The sequence below is a fragment of the Notechis scutatus genome, chromosome 5, assembly GCF_049901735.1.
Source record: "Notechis scutatus isolate UNSWTSFEM ecotype Mainland chromosome 5, rNotScu1.2, whole genome shotgun sequence".
Taxonomy (NCBI): domain Eukaryota; kingdom Metazoa; phylum Chordata; class Lepidosauria; order Squamata; family Elapidae; genus Notechis; species Notechis scutatus.
The window spans coordinates 116262490-116288134 of NC_142013.1; the positions used below are offsets into that span (position 1 = coordinate 116262490).

Here is a 25645-nt window from a genome sequence, read left to right on the forward strand (position 1 = left end):
AGTAGCAAACTAGCCCGGTCAGGCCGGGGCTGCAGGAAACCCTTCCGGAAGGAGCCCGGGAGGGGCAGGGGGTGCCCAGCGCCGGCTACTTGCTTGCGCCCTTCCGGGCCGCATCTGAGCCGCCGCCTTGGATTCTCGCCTCGCGTGGGGCGCCCCGGCCCTTCCCTGAACCTGCGGCGGTCTTTTCCGCTGGACTCCGGACTGAAGGCGCCTCCGGCTGCGCTGCCCGAGCAGCCGCCGCTCGGCTTCCATGTGCCGGGACACCTCCGCGTCGGCTCCAGCGCTCCTATTTGGCCCTCCGCTCTGCGCTCGCTGCCAAAGAGTCCGGGCCGGCGCGGTTGCTACCCCACCCTGCGCCTCCCCCTGCAGCCGAACCAAGCGACCTCCCTGGCGGTGGCGCTTCAGGCTTGAGCCCCGTGGAAAGCGCGCGGGGCGGGCCAGGCTCTGCTCCTCGGCGCCGCAGCCGGGATCCGGCGAGGCTCCAGCCCTGGGAGCGAAGGCCGGCACCTCGGAGGGAGCGGCCCCCCTGCGCCGCCAGCCAGGCGGCGGCGGCGGCGGCGGCGGCCGGGCAAGACGCGGCCTGCCCAGGGGAGCTGCAGGCCTCTTGCAGACTCCTTGAGCGACGACTCCTAATTGGCGCTGAGCGGGGCCGAGGAGGGATGGGCGGCCATCAGCCTCCGCAGGCAAGGAGGCAGCCGCTGCTCTCCCGCTCCGGCCGCCGCCGCCGCCGCCAGCCCCACGCCCCCGATGCCCGGCTTCCCGCTCGGCCGCTCCGGCCCGCTCGCCTTGCCCGGCTTCTGCTGCCTCCTGGCCGCCTGCCCCGGCTCCGGCTGCTGCGCCGCCCGCAGAGGTGAGAGCCGCCAGGGCCGAGCGAGGGGCGCCGCCGGTCTCCGGGCCGAGGTTGGTCCCGAGCCCGGCCCGGCGCCCCCTTCCCAAACGGGGCGATCGGCCGCTGCCTGCCAGCTTCCTTTGGGCTCTTTGGACGCGGACCTGGCCTTCGTGGGGGCGAGGGGGGGCTTGATTCCGGGAGGAGGGGAAGCTGGCTTGGGAGCCTGGCTCTTTGGAAGCACCTGAGCGCCTTTCGCCAGGCAGGAGACGCCCACCAGACTCGGGTTGTGCATCGCAGCTCTGCTTGGGAGAACCCCGGCTGTGCACCAGAGCTGGGAAATCGGCTTCCCTGCGGCTGAATGGGGGCCGTTTTCTGGTGCCTGCGCTGTAGACGCCGTCTGCTGGAGGAGGCCAGCTACCCGGCAGCATAGAAGGATATGGCTGGCGTTGGGTTCCTCCGCCTTCCTTGATGGAGGGATATTTGCAAGGCATTGAAGGGGAGGCCAGCTCTCTCCCTTCCCCCAGGTCACCAGCTGCGTGCTGAGTTCAAGGGTTTCCATGCCCTCCAACCCGCCCTGGACAGGCTCCTGGCGAGCTTTCTGCCCGGAGAGAAGACTTTCCCCCCTAGCAACTCCTCCCAGTAGAGTTTTTCAGACTTAAGAGCTTTCCCTAAACCTTAAACCAAATATTGGGCAGATTGGATGCTCCAGTGGTGAAGCCAAACAAAACACCCAGCTGGTCTCTGGGCCCAGGATGGAAAGTCCTGAGCATGCAAAACAAGGCAGGGAGGGATACCAAGCCCAGGTTTAGGGTAGCAAAGTTGATTTTTACTCCTATCTTTCCCCCCAAAGTCCTGGTGCTGATCTGCTTCAGAATGCCTTGAGACTCCAGCCTCCCTTTCCTCATCATGGCCTACAATGTCAAGGATTCCCCACCCCCTAATGTTAAGAAACCACACCAGATAGGCAAATAATGTTTTCAAACTCAACCATACTGATTCCATAATCAAACAGTTTATTACAATTATATTCTTCAGAAAAAAAGTTGGACTTTGGTTTTATTTGCAAAGAAAAGGCCCGCCACACAATGCCAGGCCAATTCTTTGGAAGTCATGGAATCCTAGGGCCAGAAGGTACCTCAGAGGTCCTCTAGTCTAGCCCCAAGTCTAAGGCAGGGAGACCGGATACCATCCCAGACAAATGGTTGTCCAATCTTTTCTTGAAATATTTTATCCTTCCGTTTTTTTCAGAATATCCAGTTCATGCTTTTGTTTATTGTAATAATTAAGTAGAATGTAGCATGTTCCCATAGTACACTAATCCATGGTACCCATGATTGACTGAATTAACCCAAGCTAGTTGGGTTCATACAACGCTGTAAATGAATTGCACCAGACAAACCAGCCGATTATACTTTGGCTGAGCAAAGTGTTGCACAAACAAATTGACTCAGTAGAAGTTTCCCAGAAAATATAACAACAAAAACTCTAGATCTGTAGTATTGCACCTATGTAACCCTAAATACAATTGTTCCCCCCCCCCCCACATGATCTTAATATTTTCTTCCGAAAAGGACACTCTTCATTTTAAAGAAGAAAATGGCTGTTTGTGATTCAGGTATAGGAATAGCAGGCGCCTCTTCTAAAGCAACCACCAAAACCATTGGTGTGTGAAAAAACCCTCATGTGTTATACCATAAAGTTTTTAGGGGAATAATTTCTTCAAAACACGCTGTGATTTTAGCATATTAAAGAATACGTTTTTATTGCACCCTTTTCTATTTTCGACCTATTTGGTCATTCCACGTGTCCCTACGCAGGACATGTAATGGATAAATAATATTTATTGGTTTATTGTTTAATCAGAATATTTATATGGTCAGCCAACTCAAATAACTCTGGGTGGTATACAAAAATCACTAAGCACAATGACACTAAACAGGTTTACTGAAACAACGTGAAACAGTGAAATGGCAACCAGAACCTGAAACTATCTCAGGAAAGATCTCTCTAAAGAGGTTCGGTGTAGACTGACTCTGGTGCAAAAGGCGCCCGGCCTCCAGTTTTTCCTCAGTTTCGTGCTCAGGGCCCTTCTGGTCCCCGTATCTCCTCCCACCTGGAGAGCTGTGGCTGTGGCAACAGTTGCTTCCTCTCATTGGCAGGGATTTTTGGTCAGCGCTTGGAAGACACAGTCAGCTATGAAAAGAAATCTGGGTGGCAGCCGGTGCCCCTTCTGGTGGAGCAATGTGTGGACTTCATTCGGACGCGTGGCCTGACCGAGGAGGGGCTGTTCCGCCTGCCTGGGCAGGCCAATCTGGTCAAGGACCTCCAGGACTCCTTTGATGGCGGGAAGAAGCCCCAATTTGACAGGTACAGGGGTCCCTTTCCCAAGGAACTGCTGAGGGGGCTGCAAGGCCCTCCCCAGGTTCAGGGACCGACTCTGCCCTGCTTGGAACTGGAGGGTGGCTCCTTTATTTGCTTAGGGGTGTATGATGAGATCCCCCCAAGCTGTGTCTCAGGGTGGTAGGAGATGAAAATAAGTGACACAATAATCGGCAATAAAACAAGTATCGAACCATATAAAACCTTCACTTAACATGGTGCTGTGCAGATGTCTCTCTCCTCTCCTCTCCCCAGAGTGGCCCCTCCACATGCTGATTGGGGGTTACGTTCTAACAGATGTTCTACAAGATGTCACATTCTACAAGGCTTATCCTGCATTGTGTAACATATGCACCTGTGAGGTCCTTGGTGGTCTCTGAGCTTGGTGGTTTTCTTGCAGATGTTTCATTACCCAAACTAGCTAATATCATCAGTGCTAGTAAGAAGTGGGCTTTGCTCTCAGTTGATGCTCGAATGGCTCGCCCTGGGGCCATCTTAGAGAAACATGAAGAATGGTTTCAGGAAATGAATATGGCCAGACTAAAGAAAAGAAGGACTAGGGGTGATATGACAGCAATATTCCGGAATCTGAGGAGCTGCCACAAAGAGAAGGTCAAGCTATTCTCCAAAGCCCCAAAAGACAAGAAGCAGCAACGGATGGAAACTAATCAAGGAGAGAAGTAACCTAGAATTGAGGAGAAACTTCCTGACAGGGAGGACAATCAGCCGGTTCGGGTTGTGGCTGCTCCATCACTGGAGGTTATTAAGAAGAGGCTGGACAGCCACCTGCCTGAAATAGTAGAGGGTCTCCTGCGTGAGCAGGGGGCCGGACTAGAAGGCCTCCAAGGCCCCTTCCAGCTCTATTCTGATTGACGTTCTTTGTCATGTTGGCTTGTTTTGGGCAGTTCCTTGATTGGGGTATTGTTTACTTGATAGATGGTCTGATGTTAATCTTGGACTTAATCTCTGGGTCATCTGGGTGCCAATTGCTGGTGGGGGGGCAGTGTTGTGGGGGGGGGGGAGTGTTTTGGTCCTTTTGTTCCCCGTTCAGCTGGTTGACTGTCTCTTGTGGTCTGGATGGGAGCCACGATGGCGCAGTGGTTAGAATGCAGTCCTGCAGGCTACTTCTGGTGCCTGCCGGCTGACTGCAATTTGGCAGTTCAAATCTTACCAGCTCAAGGTTGATTCAGCCTTCCGTCCTTCTGAGATTGGTAAAATGGGGACCCAGATTGTTGGGGGCAAGAGGCTGACACTATGAGCCACTTAGCGAGGGCTATAAAGCAGTGAAGCGGTATAGAAGTCTTAGTGCTATTACTTTTGCTATTTTGCACAATATGTAGATGTCATTTATGTCTAAGTGTCTATTGATGGCTAATTTGCCAGAGTGCCAGGCTTCTAGAAAATGTAGAAAAAGAACAGCAATATTTTTAAAGAAAACTTACAATTCCTTACTGCTCCATCTTGAAATAGTTGTGGGCTCAACAGGCTTAGTGAAAACTGGTTTTTCAGGATTAAAGCCACGTCCCTCGTGAACATTGCAAAATCAGAACTGAACATAAATCACTTGGAAGACACAATCACAGCAGAAAGTCATTAAGACTCTGAAAGGAAACAAATGGAAGGAAAATAGCACCAAGAGAACAAATTCAAAAAGGCATTTTGTCCTGGGCTGAGTTATCCAGGATTTTGTCAGTGTACTTAAGCCGTGTACCTCTGAGTGGTCTATGTAAGGTGAGTGGCCAGGCTGTGCCCGGGTGATATTGAGGCCATGTGTTAAGGCAGCCAGCGAGGTTCTCCTGCGCCAAACAAGGATGCAACTCGTGCACCAGCTGGAGGCAGGCAAAGGGCCACGAAGTCCATTTTCCACCTGCTGCTCAAAGGCAGGATAGGTGAGAGACTAGAAGGATGCCGATGTCCCCCAAAGAGCTGGTGAACTTCCTTTTTCAGAGTAATGCCTGCCAGCCAGAAATAATATGGCTGTGGGAACTATGAGGGAGAAGCAGTCTCTCCAACTTGCCTAGGTTCAGTTTCGGTCTGCTTGGTCCCATCCAGACCCCGACAGCCTCTGAGGAGGATGAGAGGACATCCACGGCATCTCCCCTATTGTTTCGGGTAGCCACAGAGAATTGGGTATCACTCAAACAGGGGGACGTCCCCCTCAACCAGCAGCTGGGCAGAGGTTTGAAAGAGCAAACGAGAGAGGACAACCTTGGTCTTTCCTGCAAAGCCAGGGAAGCCCTATTCTCCTCCCTCGCAGCCGTGGACTGGAAGGAGCAGATGGACGGCATAACTGCGCCTCCGGTTCCAGCTGCATAAGCTCCTGCAGTGAGACACCCTCGGCGCTGGGTGGTTTGCTGATTACCAGTTCTACAGGTATAACAGAATTGGAAGGGATCTTGGAGGTCTTCTAGTCCAACCCCTTGCTCAAGCAGAAGAAGGAATGATGGATGAATTAGGGACCGGGCTAATAGGCACGTGCTCTTAGTAACTTGGGAGATGTGCAGTATTCCATCCTGTGGGTTGGCTGTCGGCACTCAAGGCAGGATGACTTTTTGGACTTATCTGGCCAGGTAACGTATCGGGAGTGCTGCTCTTAGCTGGGCTGGAAGGTAACGGCCGGAAAGAGAGAAGAGCACCTGATTCTGCCACTTCCGTTTCCTGCTCACGTTTGCTGTATCTCATTCTGCCTGTGGGAAATTCCCACTTCCATGTCCCATCCCCAGAGAGTGATGGAGCTGCCTGTGTACTTGCCTGGTCCCCAGGGACAGCACTCCTGTCGTAATTCCAGCTACTCAACAAGGTTTTGGTTTTTAAAAAAATCAACGAAGTTTGAAGCCCGTCAGCCTCAGCTTTCCCGTCTTCATCCAGGGCCGTTGCTGAACCCCCTCCTTGCCCCTCCTTCCTTGCAGAAATACAGATGTCCACGCAGTGGCCTCCCTCCTGAAGCGATACCTCCGAGAGCTTCCCGAGCCCGTCATTCCTTTTGCCAATTACCAAGACTTTCTCTCCTGCGGCCAGTTGCTTTCCAAGGACAAAGGCCAGGTCAGTGGATTCGGCAGAAGTCATTATCCAAGGGAGAAGCAGCTGCATAAACAGGAGTCTGGGAGTGGTGGGAGGCAGGCAGGCTGCACGTTGCACCTCATCCCTGCTGCCTGCAGGTGAGAAGAAGGAAGAGGTTGAGGCGGCAGCAGCAGGACAGTCTGAAGATGGGGGGTGGGTGGGGGGGTGGCTAAAGATGTGCAAACTCTTGAACCCAATTGGCCCCTTCACTGTATACTGGATAAAAGGAGCCGAATCGTGTTCACAAGATCAATGCATTAATCTTGCATTTGAGATTGGGTAAGGTTACAAGTTCTTGAATGCAATATTATAAGGAATCCCAGGGCTTTAGCTACTCTGGAAAATGATCTTTATTTTAGGAAATAAGACAGCGGCCAACCATTTCTGTAGTGTTGACCAAAAAAAAAGGGAAAAATAACAAAATGAAATGAATCAAACTCAGCCTAAAGGTTTCTCCAGCTTTACTACCGTGTTTCTCCAACAATACGGCCTCCACCAATAGGAAGCCCCACCATGTTTTATTGGCATAAAATCAAATTAAGCCCCTCCCCCCAAATTAAGCCCCATATTAAACATGCGAAATGGGGGAGGAGACGGGGGGGCTTGCCGTTAGTAAGTACTTTTGTTGCATGCCCGGATATGGTGCTGCCTGCGTTGGTGGGGCACTTCATATCGGGAGACCTTCCACCGTTGCTTCTCCCTTCTCCCTTGCTGCCCCTTCTCCCTTGCTGCCGCGGCGTTTGGCGCAGCCACGTGCGGCCAGTCAGAACTCCTCCCTGCAACCGGGCCCTGAGGAGACACTTGGCTTCAGGCGCTCCCGTCTTCCCTTTGCTTTGAAGGTAAAGCGAATTATTTTACAAAGCCTCCCCTGCCCGAGGGCAGCCCAACTCACGTGGGGAGGCTAATTTCCGGGGCCTCTTCCGTTCCTCCCGACCTCCCTACGCTGCGCGCCTCTGGCGCGCCACTCCCTTCCCAGCCCAGCGAGTTCTTCCACCTCAAAGAAAGGCCAGGCGGGCAGCTGCAGGGCAGCAGCAGCGGGTCTGAGCCGCTCGCAGCGAAACAGCCACCACCCGTAGCCCGGCGGGGAGAGCGAGCGGGTTAGCGCCCGCCAGCCCGGGCGAGATTTGGGAACGAGGGGCAGGAGGAGGCACGCACACACCGCGGCTCACTTTCCCAGCTTTGCCCAGCCCTTACGGCTCTGGCGCGGCCCTGGCAGGATGAGCGGAGGGTCCGGCAGGGAGGCGCTCGCTGCCCGCCAGGGCGCGCCAGAGCCGTAAGGGCTGGGCAAAGCTGGGAAAGTGAGCCGCGGGTGTGTGCGTGCCTCCTCCTGCCCCTCGTTCCCAAATCTCGCCCGGGCTGGCGGGCGCTAACCTCGCTCGTTCTCCCGCGTCGGGCTACGGGTGGTGGCTGTTTCCACTGCGAGCGGCTCAGACCGCTGCTGCTGCTCTGCAGCCGCCCGCCTGGCCTTTCTTTGAGGTGGAAGAGCTCGCTGGGCTGAAGGGAGCGGCGCGTCAGAGGCGCGCAGCGTAGGAGGTCGGGAGAGAACGGAAGAGGCCCTGGGAGATTAGCCTCCCACGTGGAGTTGGGCTGCCCTCGGGCAGGGAGGCTTTGTAAAAAATTCGCTTTACCTTCAAAGCAAAGGGAAGACGGGAGCACCTGAAGCCAAGTGTCTCCTCAGGGCTCCGGTTGCAGGGAGGAGCCCTGACTGGCCGCACGTGGCTACGCCAAACGCCGTGGCAGCAAGGGAGAAGGGAAAGCAACGGTGGCCCGAACCCGAAGGTCTCCCGAATATCCAAGCTGTCGCCGCCCGCCCACCCACCCGAGGATGCAAGGGGGGAGAATTAAGTCACCCCCCGAAAAGACGTCCTAGCCGTTTTTTCGGGGGTCAAAAAAAAATAAGGCCCGGCCTTATTATGTGAGAAACACGGTAATTTAAACTGGCAGTTATACATACCTATTAATTTATAAGCTTTTGAAATGTGATTTTTTTTAAAGTTTCATAAAAATGAGCTCTATGTTGACAATGAATTAGGCCCGCCTATATCCTGCTTTTTGGTGTGAAAAATTCACAAAGCAAAAGCTTTCCTTCTCCTTCTAGCCCTTCCCTCCTTTATACTGCCCTTTTCCTGTCGTGGCTGACCTGGAGGGTGGGGCAGGTTGAAAGTCAGCCTTCAGGACCCGGGAGGAGGTCCTGGATTCAGGCTGCAGCCTCTTAAGAGATTCAGGCCAAGGGCTGGGATCTTGGGGGGTGGAGAGGGCTGCCAGGGACCCCCCCTCCCCCGTATCCGATAAACTTCGTTTAGCTGTTGTGTGAAAAATGGCACCTGCTGTTCCTATTTGTATGATCCCTCAGGGAACTCGGGAACTGACAAAACAGGTGCTCTGCCTTCCTGAGGCCAACTACAACCTCCTCAGGTTCATTTGCAGGTAAGTCCTCCAGTCCATGGGCAGGGAAGGGGATCCCGGCTGGCCAGACCAGCTGCAGGTAAAGGAAAACCCTGCTGCTACTTCCGTTTTGTTCACAATTGTTGGGTGACGGTGAGGCAGTTGCCAAGAGGAAGGTGGTGTGGTGCTTGCGTCTCTGCCAGAAAGGACTTTGGGGCTTTTCAGGGACTTCGGGAGAGAAATAAAAGGCACCTTCAGCACAAGGTGATCGGTTTCACGTTTATGATCTGAAAACAGGTTTCTTGACCTCTATATTTATTCCTCACAGTCTCCCTTTGGGGAGGCAAGCCTGGGGCTGTTTCCATAACAGATCTGGTCAAGAATGGCACAAAGCTCATGATTTAACAAAGATTCTATGGAAAAAACCTAGTATTATAAATTGTTTTCAGTTTTAAAATTGATCAGAAAATACTCCTTTTTTATTTTGACTGGGGATAAAGCTAATTGACATAAATCCAAACTCTAACCCCAACCCAGAATGAATATTTAATTCTGTTGAGGTATGGGTCCAAACAGGGAAGTGGAACCATATCAAAAAGCAGATTCTACCTAGTGATAGTGTTGAGAGCCAGTTTGGTGCAGTGGTGAAGGCATCGGGCTAGAAACCGGGAGACTGGGAGTTGTAGCCCCACTTTATGCACAAGGCCAGCTGGGCGACCTTGGGCCTTTTCCTCTCTCTCAGCCCCAGGAAGGAGGAGGAGGAGGCGGTGATGGCAAAGCACTTCTGAAAAGGGTGTCAAGAAAATTGCATGGACTTGTCCAGGCAGAAGTCAGGACTGACTCAGAGGCAGAAAATAAGAGTGTTAGCTGTATGTTTTCTGGAGCTGTGTAGGATTGTGAGTAACACCCTGTGCAAGCAGGGCCACTGGTTGTGGTTGAAGACAGATTTTAACCCAGAGGATGTGTGCTGGGTCCCACTCTGGTTCAGGGCTCATTTGTGCAAATCAGGGAACCTTAAACCTTTCCCTGACTGGCTGCAGCATTTCCAAATCCCACCCTGATTACTGATGAGCCCCCTCCCCAAAGGGCATCTCCAGTGGCTGAGCTGAGCCTGTTGTCCAAACTAGGTAGCCGTGGGGATAGCTTAGCCATGCGTGGAGCAATAGTTAAGGTTGGAAATCTTGGTCTTTGCCATTGAGAATTGCTGGTGGTTATTTATGAAGTTTTCATTGATTTTTTTGGGGTGGGGGTGGGGGGCTTTCAAGGTTTCTTGATGAAGTTCAGTCTTACGCCAGCCATAACAAGATGAGCATCCAGAACCTTGCCACGGTTTTTGGACCAAACATTCTTCGGCCTCAGGTGGAAGACCCTGTGGCTCAGATGGAAGGTAGGTAGCCTGTGTCCGTCCGTCCATCCATCCCCCCGCCCCCACAAAGGGCAGCAGTCCAGCCCCAGCTGCAAATGGACACCACTGGGCAGTCCCAGGGCCTGCAGATTCAGTTGCCCGTACTCGAGAAGAGCTGAATGTGGAACACTAGAAGTTTACAAACGGACCGAAGGCAAAACCCCAGCAAACGTGTGTTCAGCTGATGAATGGGTGATTTGACTCCATAAAATGGTGAATTGATTTTGAGGGGCGCAGAGACTAAGGCTGCGTGGACTGACTCTAATCCAGATCTTCAGTTTAGATTTTCAGTTTGATTTGATATGAAAAATTGAATTCATTCAGGAGAAATACTATTTTGCAAATCATGTCACTAGAATTATTATTTTGTACCTTTGAGTGTATTGGGAGGCATTGTTTTCTGATTTAAATCAAGTTGTCACATCGTCCTAGAAGAAAATGTATGACTCTCTCTTAGAATACCAAACTATACATCTGGTGAATTCATATCCATAGGAATATATGCCATTATGAATTTGAGATTCTTTATGATGTCATGGCACTCTTCGTTGCATTTATTCAATATCCCACCTCGGAAAGCCATCTGTGTTTTTTCTCTGTGATATCCTTTCAGGTCCTTCAAAAGAAAGCTGCCCTCTTCTTCCCTGCTCAGTCTTTTCTTCTTAAATTGTCTCTTCGTTTCCTCCTTGTAAATCTCAGTTTCTGCTTCCTTGATCATCTTCACTACCCTTCTCTGAACCTGTTTCTCTTTGGCCGAATCCCTCTTGAATTGTGATATCTGGAGCTGAACTCACTACTCAAGATAATCACCCGTGGAAAAGGGAAAGGTATCAGATTTCCCACTCAATTTTGTGTCATCTACAAATCAGATTAGCATTCTCTCCGCCTTCCTCATCTAAATCATTATTGGAAACGATGATATAGATTCCAGGACCAATGCCTGCAACACCCCACTTGAATATCCATTTAATTGGGCAGCCCTCCAGACCACATTTAACTCACTCCCTTGGTTTTCAAGGAAATAGGGATCCCTTGATATTTATATGCCCTCATGTTGAGTAAATGTCTTTCTCTGCAGAACAAATTGCCCTAACATGACTGTCTGAATATTCATCTCACAGGTACTTCACTGGTTCAGGGCTTAATGGCTATTCTGATAAGCGAGCATGCGAAGATATTTGATCCTTCTCTGATTCAGGACTCGGTTCAGCCAGACGCTGATCTCCAGTGTCCACCTAGCTGGGTAGATTGGAACTTGCAGAGTGGCCAGACAGAAAACAGCCTTTGCAGCCGTGCTGGCTCGCTTCCAGCTCTTGGGCCTTCTGCAGCCCAGCCTCACATGCAAGACTGCAACCAGAAAGGAAATGGCCAGCAACCACCCAGCAGCCCCAGCCACAGGAAGCAAGGCCTGGCCTCTTGGAAAGGCTCCCCTTTGCGGCAGCCGGGAACCAGATCGCTCTATCACCCACCAGGGAGCCCCTTCTTGGAAAGCTGCTGCTTATCCTTACATGAGAATGGGCTGCTGGGTGGACGGTCAGCTGTTCAAGGCCACCGTGGAGGAAAAGGAAAAGGGTCCGATTCGCGCCAAAGGCTCTCCGCCTACGACAACGTCCCCATTCTTCATCGCTCCAAGGAAGCCTGTAGCAATGCCGGCCCCAGCGGCTCCCTTTCCTCCAGCAGCCTGTCTCTAGCTGTGGATTCTGTCACCCCCTGTGCCACATGCACCACGACGACGAGAGCCTGCCTGGCCTTGAGCCCTCTGGGCAGCCCCTTGCCCCACAGCGAGGTCTCTCTGGGGAGCAACGGTGGGGAGCCAGAAACGGGCTGCGGCAGAAGCAGGGAGGGACGCAATTTGTCCGTCGCTTCTAGAGATGCCGTTCACTGCTCAGAAGCCCTGCAAGATCTCATCGCAGAGCTGAAGGCGGAGCTACGAAAACAAAGGTCTGGGTACGAGGCCGCTTTTAAGAGGTACGCCAGGCCAAAAGCAAGGAAAAAGAGGCAGGGAACCAAGGGAGTTGGTTACGTAACAGCTGAGAATAAAAGGCAAAATGGCTTCCTCTGCCTCTCTCTCTCTCTCTCTCTCTCTCTCTCTCTCTCTGCAGCTGCCTGGGCAGTGAGGCTAGGAACCGTGGTACACAAGGCACATATTCCTACAGAGAAACCTTACAGCTCACCTTCTGTTGTCTTGTAATCCTGACCTGAATTGTGGGAGACCAAGACATTAACTTTCACAAACATCCTCTGGGATGTGTGTTGGGAGGGGGGGGGCGACTCCATGATCAGGGCAGGAAGATGAGATGCCTATGCAAGCCCAGGGCCGCTAGGCAAGCGAAGTGGCGGAGGGGGTGGCTAAAGGAAATGAAGGCTGGCCAAAAACATCTTAACATCTCTTCAAACCAAAGTGGGCTGTAACTACAGAGACGGGACTTTCACAGGCATTCTGGTGACACGGCTGTTCAAAATGCACCCGCTATGTAATAAACTCACGTTCTCTCTTCCCTTTAAGGATGGAAGGAACAAGCACAGAACTGAGGAAGCTGGTGACAAGACTACAAGAAGAGCTCATCCAAGAGAAGAAGAAGCAGGCCGTGCTGCAAATCAAGTTGAGGAACTCTGAGCGGGCAAGGAAAGACGCAGAGAGGAGAAACCACTTCCTACAAGAAGAGATGGAGTATTTCTTCACCACTCTGGGGAATATCACTGCAGGGAGTCAAGTCTAAAGACAGGCAGGTGCCCTCCGCCCTCGGCTTCCCACCCAAGCAGTTTTGCCCTGGTCTGTAACCACTCTCCTTACTCACGTAGTAGCATCACAGTTGTTGGCCTAAATGGAAGATCATTGATTGGTGAGGAAGAGGCGAAAGGATTTCACTTACAACGTTACGAATGCTTTGCTAGACCCAGCATAGAGTAGTATACATAGTGGCGGCAAAGAGAGGGGATGGCTCTGGATCAACCTTCTCAGCGTGGAAGAATAATGCTTGGCTGATCTGCAAAATTAAAATTACTTTTCGGTTGCCCTTTAATGCTCTCCTTTTATAGGAGGACCTGCTAGAACTATTAGTTTTGCCACCCTGGGCCACTAACAGGATCGCTTTCACTTGCAGACTTTTGCCTCGACTGTACATTAGGCTTATTCTCAGAGGGAACTGAACTGCTTCTTTTCCCCCCAGTGCTAATCCAGATCAGTCAAACAGCCCTGACCCAAAACTGAGCAGACGGCATGATATAATAGGCGCAATAAATTAGGCATGTGAATCAATTTGCGCTCTCTGATCCTTGTATGTAATTGCCCATGCTGACAAATTTTACAGGATTTGGAAATAATTGCCTAGGCTTGCTCAGAAACTGGGGCTATGGTGCAAAATAACTTCTGCAGGCTATTTCTGCTGACGGCCAGGAGACTGGCAGTTCGAATCTCACCAGGCTCAAGGCTGCCCTCCATCCTTCCAAGGTCGGTCAAATGAGGACCCAGGTGGTTGGGGGGGGAGGGGCAATAGGCCGATGCTGTAAACCGCTTAGAGGGGGCTGCAAAGCACTGTGGAGCGGTCTATAAATTTAAGGCTGTTGCTATTTCTCTCTCACTGAGTTTTTTTCTTCTTCTCCCCATATAACGGGAGATTCTACCTTTCCACAATAATGGAAGGAAGGTGGCTGAAGCCAGGAAAAAATGTTTTCACCAGGAGGCCCAAACAAAGGGTACAGTCTCACTTATGCTGCCCCCAAAGTGACAGCTTTCCAGAAAACATTAAAATCTGAATTATTCCCACTGCCCTTGGAGGCCAAATTTAGTTTTGCTTCTCTTGTCACTGAGATCTGTGGATGCGGAGCAACTGTCACTGGGCTGAGGAACAGGGATGGTTTTAGGTCTGCGAGGGATCCGTTTGCCATCCTGCACTGTGTCTGTTCTAATGTTATTGTCTGTCGTCAGTTCTTTCAGTGTCACATTTGCCGAGTATGTTTTACTGTTTGTAGAATTATGCAAACCATGGACATTTCGGTTACTGTAACCTGCCAAGAGTCCGGTGAAACTGGCAGCATACAAATTTAATAAATAAAAACAAACAGAAATGACTTCTATCTACACAATGCAGATAGTACAAGCTTAATTCTTAAAACTCTGCAATTTTAAAATTCACAATTTTAAATTCACAATGAACTTAGAATTTGAATCAGAGGAATAAAATGAAATACATATTCGAAGATATGTATTGAAACTCATTTCAGCAGAAAGCAGAACAATTTTTAATTATATTCAACATTTCTACATTTTTTTTTCTTGGAAGGAAATTAACCAAAACATGATCTTAGTGCAGTCCTCCTGTCTTTTGTGATTTTTGTTGGGTTGTTCTAATACCCAACATCACAAAGTATTGTACAGGCTGAGCCCCCCCTGGAGCGTACACAGTACACTTATATATAATACTTTTACCACAGATCCAGAAGTATCAGCTACAGGTTGAGAGGATAACTGTCAAAAGGGGGTTGGGGGTGGAAGCATGTTTGTTTCTAGAATTGGTGCTAATCTGAATGCAACCAATGAGTGGAGAAGTGAACACATTGCAGGTATAAACAGGGGATTATTTTAAAGGCCTTGTGCAAGGGAGGCAAGCTAGGCTGATGGCAACATTCAGCCCGCCTCCCCCCTGAAACCACTGACGTGCCCCCCCCCCTCCCCAGGGGTATCCTCCCTCTGGGTCCATTGGGACACAGCCAGCTTATGTAGCGTTGCCCAGATAAGCACTTCAGAAGCGTTTTTGTTCAAAGACCTTATCCAGGCCTTATTCTATAGCCTAAAATTAGATATCCCATGAGTAACAACAATTGGAAATAAAAGATTGAAAAATGGCTCAGCTGATACAGATTCTCTAAAAAAACAATCTGAAAGACCTTGAAAGAAGCTGTGATAAGCAAACTGAATAGCAATATTACATTTAATAAACCTATCTTATAAATGCATCCTGAAAAAATAAAGTCAAAAATCACAGTAGTAAAGCATGCAATTTTAAAACAATAAAAATTAAGTTCCATACTGTACAATTAATTACAGAATAGCATCGTGATTTACTATTTTACTTTAAAATTAGCACTCTGAAAATTAATCCCACAATTACTTTTAAAAATACCCCAAAATAATACCACTGATTTTTGTTGCTAGCCATTTCGCTCCTACATCCACTTGCTGTCATCTACAGCAACTTAAGGGACTCGTTGAGGCTTCCAGGCTGCTGTCGGTGTCAGAAGTCCGAGTTCGGTCAGTGGACAGTGAAGTTGATGCGTCACAGACTGATGGGGATGAAGATGGATGCCGAGGGCTATGGATTGTTGTTACACCTGTGCTATGAGAAACAAAGCACCCCTTCAGTTACAGAGAGATCCCTCACTCCTCCTGCAAGTTTCTCTTCCTCTAGCCGGTTCCTGGTTACCTGCCGTCCTGTTCCTACGGTCAGGGAGGGCGACTGCATCGTTTGGCCCAGCCCCGTCCTAAAGGGATCCCTTGAGAGCTTGATTGATGTACTGCTGAAAGGCGCCAGAGGAGAAACCAGCAGGCCACGCGTTCTAGTTCTGCCTGAGCCCCAAAGCCAGCTGGGTGTCTCTGGGCCACCCTCAACTCTTGTCTAATCGTAATGGTATCCCATTAGATCGCACCAGATGGGCAGAAATTATCAGACACCATGACGCTTCCCATCTCGTTGACAACTCAGTGGAAACAACATTTCCAGCCTGGGAAATGGAAATTGAAACAAAGAGCTAAAGAGCCGCGTAAGGGCGATCCACTCTGCACCAAGTTGCTTTTTCTCCCCTAGGTAGATATCATTGCCAACCTTCTTGCAGAGAAATGGTGTGCCTTCCCATTGCATACAATTACTCTGATTCCCAGTGTAAATATGGGTATTTACACATACAAAACGCTACGTAGCTACCTATATGAATAAGAAAAAGGCACAATCTCAACATTCAGACAAGACGCTGAATAGGTGAACGAAGGCTGGATAAAAACAGCCTTTTCCCCTTATCCGTGGCATTAACCAAATAACATGCGTAGCAACTAACCTAAAGGAGATGGCTGCCCACGTATGACTCCGTTCTTGGTCCTCTCCTCCAGCTCCACAACTTCTTTGTAAATCAGTTCTGTAAAATGAGCAGGTGTAGTGTTATCTGTCAAGTATTTCAAGCAAGCCGGAGAAGCAATTTCATCTGAAAAAAAGAGAGCCACTTTCTGCAAGATAAAACTCCACTTATCAAACAGGAAAGCCACAAAGGAATGTATTGGACGAGCCAAGCAATGCTCATTGCTTCATGCTTCAGTTCCGTTCTCCTTGAATGAGTGGGACTAAGGTAGGAAATATAGGACCTACGGAACAAAAGCTTGCTGGCACATGTAGAACATGATAATGTTTTGGCAGGCTTTTTACAGTTGTATAGATTAATGTTTCAGTCCAAGATATTCCACAGGGGTAGCTACAGAGTTTCCTTTCAGAAGGTCTATCCATTCAGGGAGAAAGGCCCATCACCAAGCCCATGCGGCCGATGTCCCTGGGGCCGGCTGTTCCACAAACACATGACTTACAATGGCTGGTTTCTCATTTCCCCCCTGGAGTTTGGCTCCATTCATTTCTCCCCGTTTCCCTAGCATTTCTCCCCCCTGTCCGTCCTTGGGACACTAGGCAGCACAGGGAGCTGATCTGGTTTCATGTCGCTTTCAAAAGAGGCTGGTTATTACTGCTATTCTGGCCTTCTGGTCATAAATAAAATTATTATGATTGACTTACTATATTCAGTCTTTCTTCCAACTGAGACTCAACCCAGAAAGCAGGGAAACCAGCCCTGAATTCCTTCTGGTGTGGACAGCCATAGAGTGGAAAGCCCTCCCACTGAAAGCAATGATGTTATAAGACAGGCGTGGCAGGTTTTCCACCTCCTTTGCGCTGCTCCCCCGCCGCCTCCATCCCATTTCTCAACCTTGCAGTAGTCCTATGAAACCTTCCATCCATCCAGTATCCCACCCCACCCCCCCCAACCTCCCTCTGCCTAGGTCCCTGGCTGATCGATGCTTAAAAGGCCACAATTCAGCATTCCTCCTAGCCCTCCTTCCTTGCAGCTCTACTGGCATCCAGCTCGGCTTATGCTGAACACAGAAAGAATTTCTATCTCACCTTTCCATTCTTCTACTGTGTGCTCTCTTTCATCCAATTGCTTGTCTGGTATCTTTGGAGGAGGCTGGGAACAGAAGAAAGGTACAACAACTTAGCTAAAGGAAACACTATGAACGAAACAACAGATACAGCCAGTTTAAGAACAGACATGCAGTAAGCCTAACTTAATAGCTTCCCCGAGTGACAAGAACCACACCGTAATTCTATGCCATTCAATCAGCAATCATTTTAAAAAAGACCACGATTATTATTATTATTTTTAGCAAGCGAAGATTTGGCTCTCTTACATAAGTCCCAGCCCCTCCCCCAGCCCTCCAGTTATGCAGCAAAGGACCAGTTCCAAAGTTTCCGTCCAGCTGTAGCTCTGGGCCTCCCTGGCCCCCTGCCCCCCCCTCTACCCCAGAGCCTCCTTCCCCGCGCGCGAAGAGCCCGGGGTCCAAAGGGCCGGACTTACAGCTTCAGCTTCCGAAGGGTCGTACCAGACGTTGATGTAGGGGTGCTGCAGAGCTTCGTCCACTGAAATTCTTTTTGAGGCATCGATCACCAGCATTTTGGACAACAAATCTCTTGCCTGGCTGGCTGCAAGAGGAATGTTTAATACAGAATCTATTTAAATATTTTGGAAAGTGATATGTGAAATAGGAAGAAACCCAAATCGATTACACCAGTCAGTAGGAGCTGCAGTCCAATGTCTCATGGGAGGCTGATTTAGATAGAGAAGGGGCCGGCCGGCCTCCAGAGAGAACAAAAGGAGCCCAACTTTCCTTGGCTCCTGGAGGTGTCCGGGGGAGACGAATCCCCTTCCCCTTCAAAGTTGGTTCAAAAAAACAGCCACCCCTGGCAACTAGAGACTCTGCTCTTGCTGGGTGCCCAGCATCAGAAGTAGCCCCTCGCTTTGCTTCCTCTCAGCTGGAGGCGAAGCAGAGGCACCGGAGCTGCCGCTTCCTTCTTTCTGGCTGCTGCCGCCGCTGCTGCCAGGGCTCATATGGCCAGCAGGACCCAAGGAAGCTGCCCCACAGGTTCAGGCAGAATTTCCCACCAGGGGACACCTATCAGGGAGAGCTGAACCTGCACTGAAGTTCCAGGTGTGAACAAGACTAACCCCAAGACCAGATCAAGGGGGGACATGGTTCCCATGCTCTACAGTTTTAAACTGGTTACAAACTTCTGATAATGAGACTGTAGAATAATAAAGAAAATGACATTATTAAAGACACAAGACACACGGTATTTGCCTACCAGCTCTGGAATCTCCTAGCAGAACCCTGTAGTTGGTAAAATTAAAGGGGGAAACTGAAATTTGAACTTACCAGGAGGAATCCTTCTGGTCAGCAAAGGGTGGACCTGATAGGACAGGAAAGAATTAACTCCTCTCCTCCTCAAGAAAGCAGGGCCAACAACAACAGAACTCAGCTCCACTCCCAGAGGAACAAACTCTGACTCGGTAAGGAACTGGATTTCAGCTGTAATAAACTATCACAAAACGACCTCACGGCCAAAGCTAGCACTGAGAGGACTTATGGCTGGCTAGCCTCAAGAGACCTTCTCTAAAACACACACACACACACACACACACACACACACACACACACGGGCAACCAAATGTCCCTCACCTGAAAGAGTGGGAGGGATTTGTGGGTCTGCTCAGCATGACACCAGCCTCCTCTTCTTGATCAGTGGAGAAATGGAGCCCATAGGAAAGAGGTTCCAAAACGGTTTTCCTTTTCTCCCCCCCTGAACAGCGCCAGGCAAAGCCTGTGGCCAATCAAAAGACTCCATAAAATCACATCTCCAATTCTACAAGGGGGGGCAGCTCGGCCAAGACTCTGCACAGTCTGTCTTGCCAGGAATCCAATCTTTTACGCTGGGTTCTTTCTCCTTTCTGGGTGATGTCCTGGAGCTGGGATTCCAGGGTGAGAAAGAGCGAAGCCAGGTGCGTGCTGGGTTCCCCACTAGAGGAAGTCAGGAAGGCTGGGGGGTGGGGGGAGGCCTTGGGCAGAGGAGGAAGCGAAACAGGACCAAGGTGACCCAAAGCCTGCGGAAGCAACTGCTGTGGTTCATGGATCCGTCCCAGGAAGTGGATCCCAAGAACTGGATCCTGGGCAAAAAGGAAACCTTTAGGTGTAAGAGGAGGTGGATGAATACAGCAAAAATTGTGCAGCCGGAAAAGGAATGCTTTCACAAAATCCTGCCTGGGAGAGAGAAACTGGGGGACTAACACACTTGTAAACTGCCATAGTAGAAGGAGAAAGAGCTATTAGCTCTCGCCAGTCTAATCGGGTTTACACGTATTTGTATTTGTTCCATTTTTTAAAATCTTCTAAAAGTTGAACAGTAAGACTAGAATAGGCAACTGATAAAAAAGTCATTTTATTTTTCAAGCCTTTCTAATTTTGATTTAAGTATGAATTAGTTGTAAACATGTCATGTCACTGTAACCTTATATATATATTTTTGCTAAGAAGATTTTTTTGCTTAAAAAAAGGCTATTTTAGAATGGATCCTATAGAGGTAATTATCCCACTCCACTGTGGTCAGGTTGCATTTGGAATCCTGTGTCCAGTTTTGCAATTGAAAAAAACAACCTTATCAACAAACTGGAAAAAACTATCCTGGAGGTTTTCCAGAAGAGACTGGTCAATTTAGGGCCTTCTGCCATGGGCAAGGGGGTTGGACTAGAAGACCTCCAAGGTCCCTTTTAACAACCCTATTATTCTGTGTTCTAAGATGATGAGGAACTGGGCATTAACTCCTATGTGGAGCAGTTAAAGGAACTACGTATATTCAGCCAACAAAAGAGAAGCCGGACAAACGAGGCAGTGGGATGAGACATGGGAAAATAATAAGATTCTGGTAAGAGAAGCCTGTGACAGGAAGGCCAGTTCATGTGGCATCTCCCCGAGTGCTGAGTGCTGGAAGGACCACCTGGCCTACAAGAAAGACCAAAAAAAGACGGGAATAGAGGCATAGGGAGAAATAATGGCCAGTGCATTAAAAAAAGAAACAACAGGCCAACAGATAACAGCGAGGCCTGGCAGTGGCCAAGGGCAGGAAGGCTGAGGAAAGAGACAGAGGGGCTAATTCTGGCTGCACAAGGCCAAGCCTTAAAGAAGGAATGCCTACCAGGCTAGAATCGAGAAGACAGGTTTGCCACATCTGCAAAGGAGCTGAAAAAACATGGTCTTACTTGCTTAGCTGCTGCAAGAAGATCTCGCACAGACTGATTACAAGCAACGACAGCATGACGAAGTAGCAACAGTGGCACATTGGAATAGCTGCAAGAAATACCATTTGCTTGCAAGGGAGAACTGGTGGGACCACCAAACAAAGGAGAGAGAGAGAGAGAGAAGGGAGAGCGGGTGGGGAGAGAGAGAGAGCCCTGTCCCTTTCGCCCCGTCCAGCGTCCACCTCTCTCTCTCCCAGGACTCAATAGGGGAACACAAACCCCGAATCCAGTCTGAACCACACCTGGCTGGCTGCGTGGGGCCAGCCGCAACCATTTGGGGGGGGCCTGCCTGCCCTCCACTCTCAACGGCTGCCCGGCCGCCCACAAGAGGCATGCCGGGCCTCTGGGCCTGAGGGAAGAAACCTTTTGAAGACCCACCCGGTGAACTGCTTGAAGGGGAGAGCAGCTTGTTCGCTTCAGCCCTCTCCCTGTTGGCCCCAGGAAGTTTATCACTATAAACTTAGAAGAAGCCAAGAAGTGAGACAGAAGCTTGCCCCCTTCGTTCATTCAAGAAAGAAAGACCCACTGATCCCCCGGATGGCCTGCGCACTCAAGGTCGGGATAGGGCTGCAGCATTTGTGGCAGCCATTCCAGGGAAACGGAAGGAGACCCTGCCCTCTCCACACCCCTGGCACGAAGAGGGAGGAGAACGGGTCCTCCCTTCTCTAGCATGGCACGTTGTTGGCTCTGCCTCCTCAGGCAAAATAAGGCCGTCCTCTCTTGTCCTGTCCACTCACACCTCCTCCACTGACCAAGAAGCACCTATTGGTTACCACCTAGGCCAGCTGAAGCGTGGAAAAGCCCCTAAGTAGCCAGCAACTTTCCAGAGCATCGGACTCTGGGTGGCATCAGTTTATCTAACTCACAGGCGAAGGGAAAGAAAATGCTACTTTCTCCCTGTGGCTGAGCCCAAAGTCCAAAGTGTCTAAGTGAGATTCCATAAATATTTGCGCTGCCTAGTTCCTATTTAATATGAGGTCGTGATTGTGGCACCGTGGCTATTTTCAGGCAGCCTATCAGCTCGTCTTCAAATTGGAAATGACCGCTTGATGACATGTCGTAGAGTTTCATAGAGCAACAGAGTTGGAAGGGACCTTGGAGGCCCAGACACCGGGAGGCCCAGTTCTTGGCTGAGCAGACGTTGCTCCACAAATGGGAAGCGGGAGAAAAACCTGAAATCCCAAGGAAGCACAACATGGAAAAGCTGCTCCTGAAGGTAACAAACGGCTTCACAAGTCTTGGGGAACAGAAATAGCCGTCTGACTGGCCAATTTCTGCCTACAGTTCTCACGGTTGTCGGTGACCAAGGGAAAAATGCTTCAATTGGCCAGGATCATTTTTGGCATTTGTGACACCAAAAAAAAAAAAAAAAACAGAGAACTCTCCTTCAACAAAGAGTCACAAGCTACCAGTTCTATTTAGATATTTACTTCTGGCATATTTGTAGTGACATGTAATAGTAAAATAATGTGTGAATGTGAGGGAAGTAGCATTTTCTTTTTTATAAACCAGAAACTCATTTGCCTTCATCTATAAACTTTTGCTTTTCTACAACAAAGGTAAAACTGGGAGTAGTCATATAAAACATATAAAAGATCTTTAGGTGAGCTAGTTATTTATAGGAGAATGAGAACGTTTAACGAGGTAGATGCGATCCCAATGCTAAAAGAAAACTAGATTCTACCCATAGGAGCCTGCAATCCAATGCATCTTTTACTTTTATTATGTCCAAGGCAACATGTCAACATTAGCAGGAGAAAAAAATTAATGGTATCTTACCTTTCAGTTTATTGTGGTCAGAATCAACTGGAAAGAGAACATCTGGAAAGAGTTTTTCAAAACTATAGCCAGCATATTTAGGCCTATTCTCCACATACGTCCTCACTGTTGGTTGCAGCTTCTTCATAAATTCAGGACAGGGTGTCCCTAGTTGTTCAATAACTTTATTCCACTGATCGATATCTGAAATCACGAAGCTAAGGAAATGTATGTATCTGGTGTTCAAACAAAGGCTATTACTACCATTCGCTCAGAAAAAGCGGTGAGAACAACAAGAAAAAAGGATTTTGGGGTTCCATAGCAATTCCACTCTTTAGTTTTGCTGGTCTACAAGAACAGATCCTCTCGACAAAAGCCGAGTAAATTCATGCCTGGGCTACAAAAATGTAGAAGAGCCATATATGAGCAACTCAAAAAAACAAAAACAAAAAAATCCCATTTGCAATTGGAAAATAAGAAACTCATCCATTCGTCACACATATCAACTGTAAAGTGGCTTTCTGTTTTAATTCAACAACAAAAACCAGAAAAAATGTGATGAGAAGTTGTGTCTTTATTGAATGCGTGCCATTAAAAAAAAATCCTAAAATTGTTAGCAAATTCTGAGCAGGTAAGTGTAACTCACCTATTTCTGGTTTACTGTGCTCCTAAATAAAACAAAGGGTCCAGAATGTTGGTAGCCCTTAGCAACGAGGAGGCGGAGAACTTGGAAGATTTCAACACAAAGGCTCTGTCCTAATGCAGGAGGCCTTCCTGTGAATCTACGGCGCTTTTGTAGCACCACAAAAGGTGGGAGGGGGGGTGTCAATGCATGTGCTTCAGGCTTATGCCTGGTCCAGGTTATCCCCATCTCACAACTGAAGACGGGGAGGTGGGTTCCCCCGCCCATTTGCCTGCCATACCTTATGCAAGTTAACTATGTTTTTATAAAGTTCTCAAGTAAAACATTTCATAATTATCAGGAAGACAATCCTGCTGATGTTAATATAGACCATATTTTTTGGTGTATAAGACACACTTCCTCCCTCCCCCAAAAGTGGGTGGAAATGTCTGTGCGTCTTATACGGTGAATGTTGCCAAAGCTCCACCCACCCCCGGCTCCCACCCACTGGCCTCCTTGCAGCAAAGAGCAAAGAGCCTGGTCAGCTTCAGCACAGCCTGATTTAGCACAAGCAGCTGATTGTCAGTTCAGCTGTTTCAGGCTGCAGGGATTGCCATCGCCTATTGCTGCCTCTGCACCCCCCCCCCCCCCGATTTTCAGCCTCCACATCCTGTTTTCGTCCATGCGCCTCATTTTTGGCCCATTCCGATCCCCACCGCCTGAAACGGCTGAAAATGGGGCACGCAGAGGCGGCAATAGGCAACATCAATCCCTGCAGCCTGAAACAGCCGGTCGTTGGGAGGCAGATCCAACTGAGAATCAGCTGCTTGTGCTAATCAGGCTGTGCTGAAGCTGACCAGGCTGTTTGCTGCAAGGAGGCCAATGGCTGGGAGACAGAGGCAGATTTTTTTTGTTTTCCTCCCCCAAAGCTAGGTGCATTTTATACTTAGGAGCATCTTATAGTCCGAAAAAATGCAGTACTCTCTCTCTATAACGTTTGTCCTTTTCCCTTAGCCAAGAAGTGTTTTAGGAAAAGAGAAATGTCCCTTACTACGCTATTTGCTGCACTGCAAAGGGACGAGAGATTTGTTGTATAAAATGTGTGTGCAGGTATTCTTGGCTGACCAAACTCTTAATAAAAGACAATTTTTCTTGTATACCAAATTGTATGAAAAAATATTTGTCAACACAGCTTATCGGGCCATTAAATTATCTAATGTGCTTGGGTGTGTATGTAAAACTTAATGTTTGGGTTAGAAAGAAAAACGGTAGAGAAGATTTGTCTGCTCAGATTTCTGTTCAAGGCCCCAGGAAGGATACGGTCTGTGCCAGGAAATAAAACACCACCTTTGATCATTTCTCCCATGATGCACCCCACTGACCAAATGTCAACTGAAATCAAAATGCAATGACATTAACTGAGTGGAAGGAAACAAAAAGGGAGTTTGAGAAGGAAACACACAAACAAAACGGCCAGGGACAACAAAGAGGGAGGCAGGAGGAACATAAATGGATAAAAATGAGCCACCATCCCAGTGGAGACTATTTCCTACTGCTAGATGCAGCCTTAACAGAATCAATTTCTAATTTTTATATTTATCAGAAATAAATATTAGGGCTTTAAGAAACAAATACTCTGTCAAACTTATATCCCAAGAAGGAACATTAAAAAAAAAAAAAAAAGAGGAGAGAAGACAGCTACCAGAAGAAATTAATTACCAAAAATTCATCCCGCTGCAGAAGCACAAGGATACAGTCCCTTCCAGGAAAGAGGATTTTGTGGCAAACCATTTCTCCCATAATGCACCCAACAGACCATAAATCCACTATGTTTGTAGCACAAAAAGAAGAAGCAAAGCAAACTGTCACTGGAAATTAAAAGAAGCAGCAGGACATGACTGCATCTTACGGCAACGAAAGCATTAACAAAAGGGAAAAGGAATCATGAGATCGGGTGGGGGGGGTGTTTCCAGAACATACACAGGACTCCCACGACCAAAACACCTCCTGGGCAAGGAAAACAGGAGGAGAGGCTGCTGTGGGATAACATCCCCCTTTGCATATGTTACTCTCTCTTAGAATAAATTCTAACACTTTCAGAATTCTTGCATTATAATCTACCTCAAATAAAAGATAAATAGTAAGAAACTGAATTATTTAAGAAAGCCAGTACAGAAGAAGCACAAATGTTATTAGCAAGTAGAATCAGCAATTGGCAGCTTAAAAATTAATAAACTAAAATTAGTGTCAAAAATTGAGGTTTTATGAGGAAAGGGGGTCCTTTTTTCCAGAGGGGTGGCTGTGGGGGTATGTTGCCTGAATACACGGGGCTATCTGTGTATTTTCGGGATCCAATCTTGGAGCAATTAAAAGCAAAGTCTGGCAGCTCCCCAGGCTGGGTCTGGGCTCAGAAGCTAAGCTGGGCCGGGTCAGGCCAGGACGTCAGTGGGAGGACCCCCCCCCTCCTCCTCCAGGCTGGAGTGGGAAGTGAGATAATGAGCCACTTCCACCATGTGGCCAGGAAACTGAGGTGAAGGAAATTTTGCTTTTATTTTTCTTGCACCGAGATAAGCAGCCATGATCCATGCTGTGGCAATATAAGTGTTAGGTGTTCCTGTTCAGAAGAGTGTTCAAAAGTGCTCTTGAGCTTACACACAAATGGTGTGTGTGTGTGTGTGTGTGTGTGTGTGTGTGTGTGTGGAAAGGGTGCGATCCGTTGCCCTGAGTCAAGTGTAGCTCCCTGGGTTCACAGAATTTCCTTGGCAACAAAACCAAAATACACTGCTCAAAAAAATAAAGGGAACACAAAAATCTGAATGAATGAAAT

General features: G+C 48.8%; 2 protein-coding genes across 16 annotated transcripts in view; one reads left to right on the plus strand and one right to left on the minus strand.

Moving 5' to 3' along the window:
* ARHGAP22 (Rho GTPase activating protein 22) lies at positions 1–14144 on the plus strand. 2 transcript variants are annotated; one of them, XM_026688553.2, is made up of 7 exons: positions 1–850; positions 2989–3196; positions 6118–6250; positions 8622–8695; positions 9919–10040; positions 11180–12026; positions 12565–14144. In XM_026688553.2, the coding sequence occupies exons 1-7, from the start codon at positions 748–750 to the stop codon at positions 12776–12778; spliced, it is 1701 nt and encodes a 566-aa protein (XP_026544338.2). In that variant the 5' UTR covers positions 1–747; the 3' UTR covers positions 12779–14144. The 2 variants fall into 2 exon arrangements, with proteins under 2 accessions (XP_026544338.2, XP_087823760.1); XM_087967634.1 differs by lacking the exon at positions 12565–14144 and adding an exon at positions 12161–12326.
* Positions 14051–25645, minus strand: part of MAPK8 (mitogen-activated protein kinase 8) — a 24013-nt gene continuing 12418 nt past the window's right edge. For 4 of the 14 annotated variants that reach the window (XM_087967635.1, XM_087967636.1, XM_087967637.1 and 1 more), the window contains 6 exons: positions 24139–24210; positions 22218–22400; positions 17667–17791; positions 17213–17276; positions 16110–16187; positions 14051–15389 (listed from right to left, as the gene is read on the minus strand). In XM_087967635.1, the coding sequence (XP_087823761.1) occupies positions 15241–15389; positions 16110–16187; positions 17213–17276; positions 17667–17791; positions 22218–22400; positions 24139–24210 (671 nt within the window). In that variant the 3' untranslated portion in view covers positions 14051–15240. Of the gene's footprint in view, positions 15395–16109; positions 16188–17212; positions 17277–17666; positions 17792–22217; positions 22401–24138; positions 24211–24572; positions 24645–25645 lie in introns of all 14 variants that reach the window. The other 10 variants (XM_087967643.1, XM_087967642.1, XM_087967644.1 and 7 more) reach the window with 3 other exon arrangements.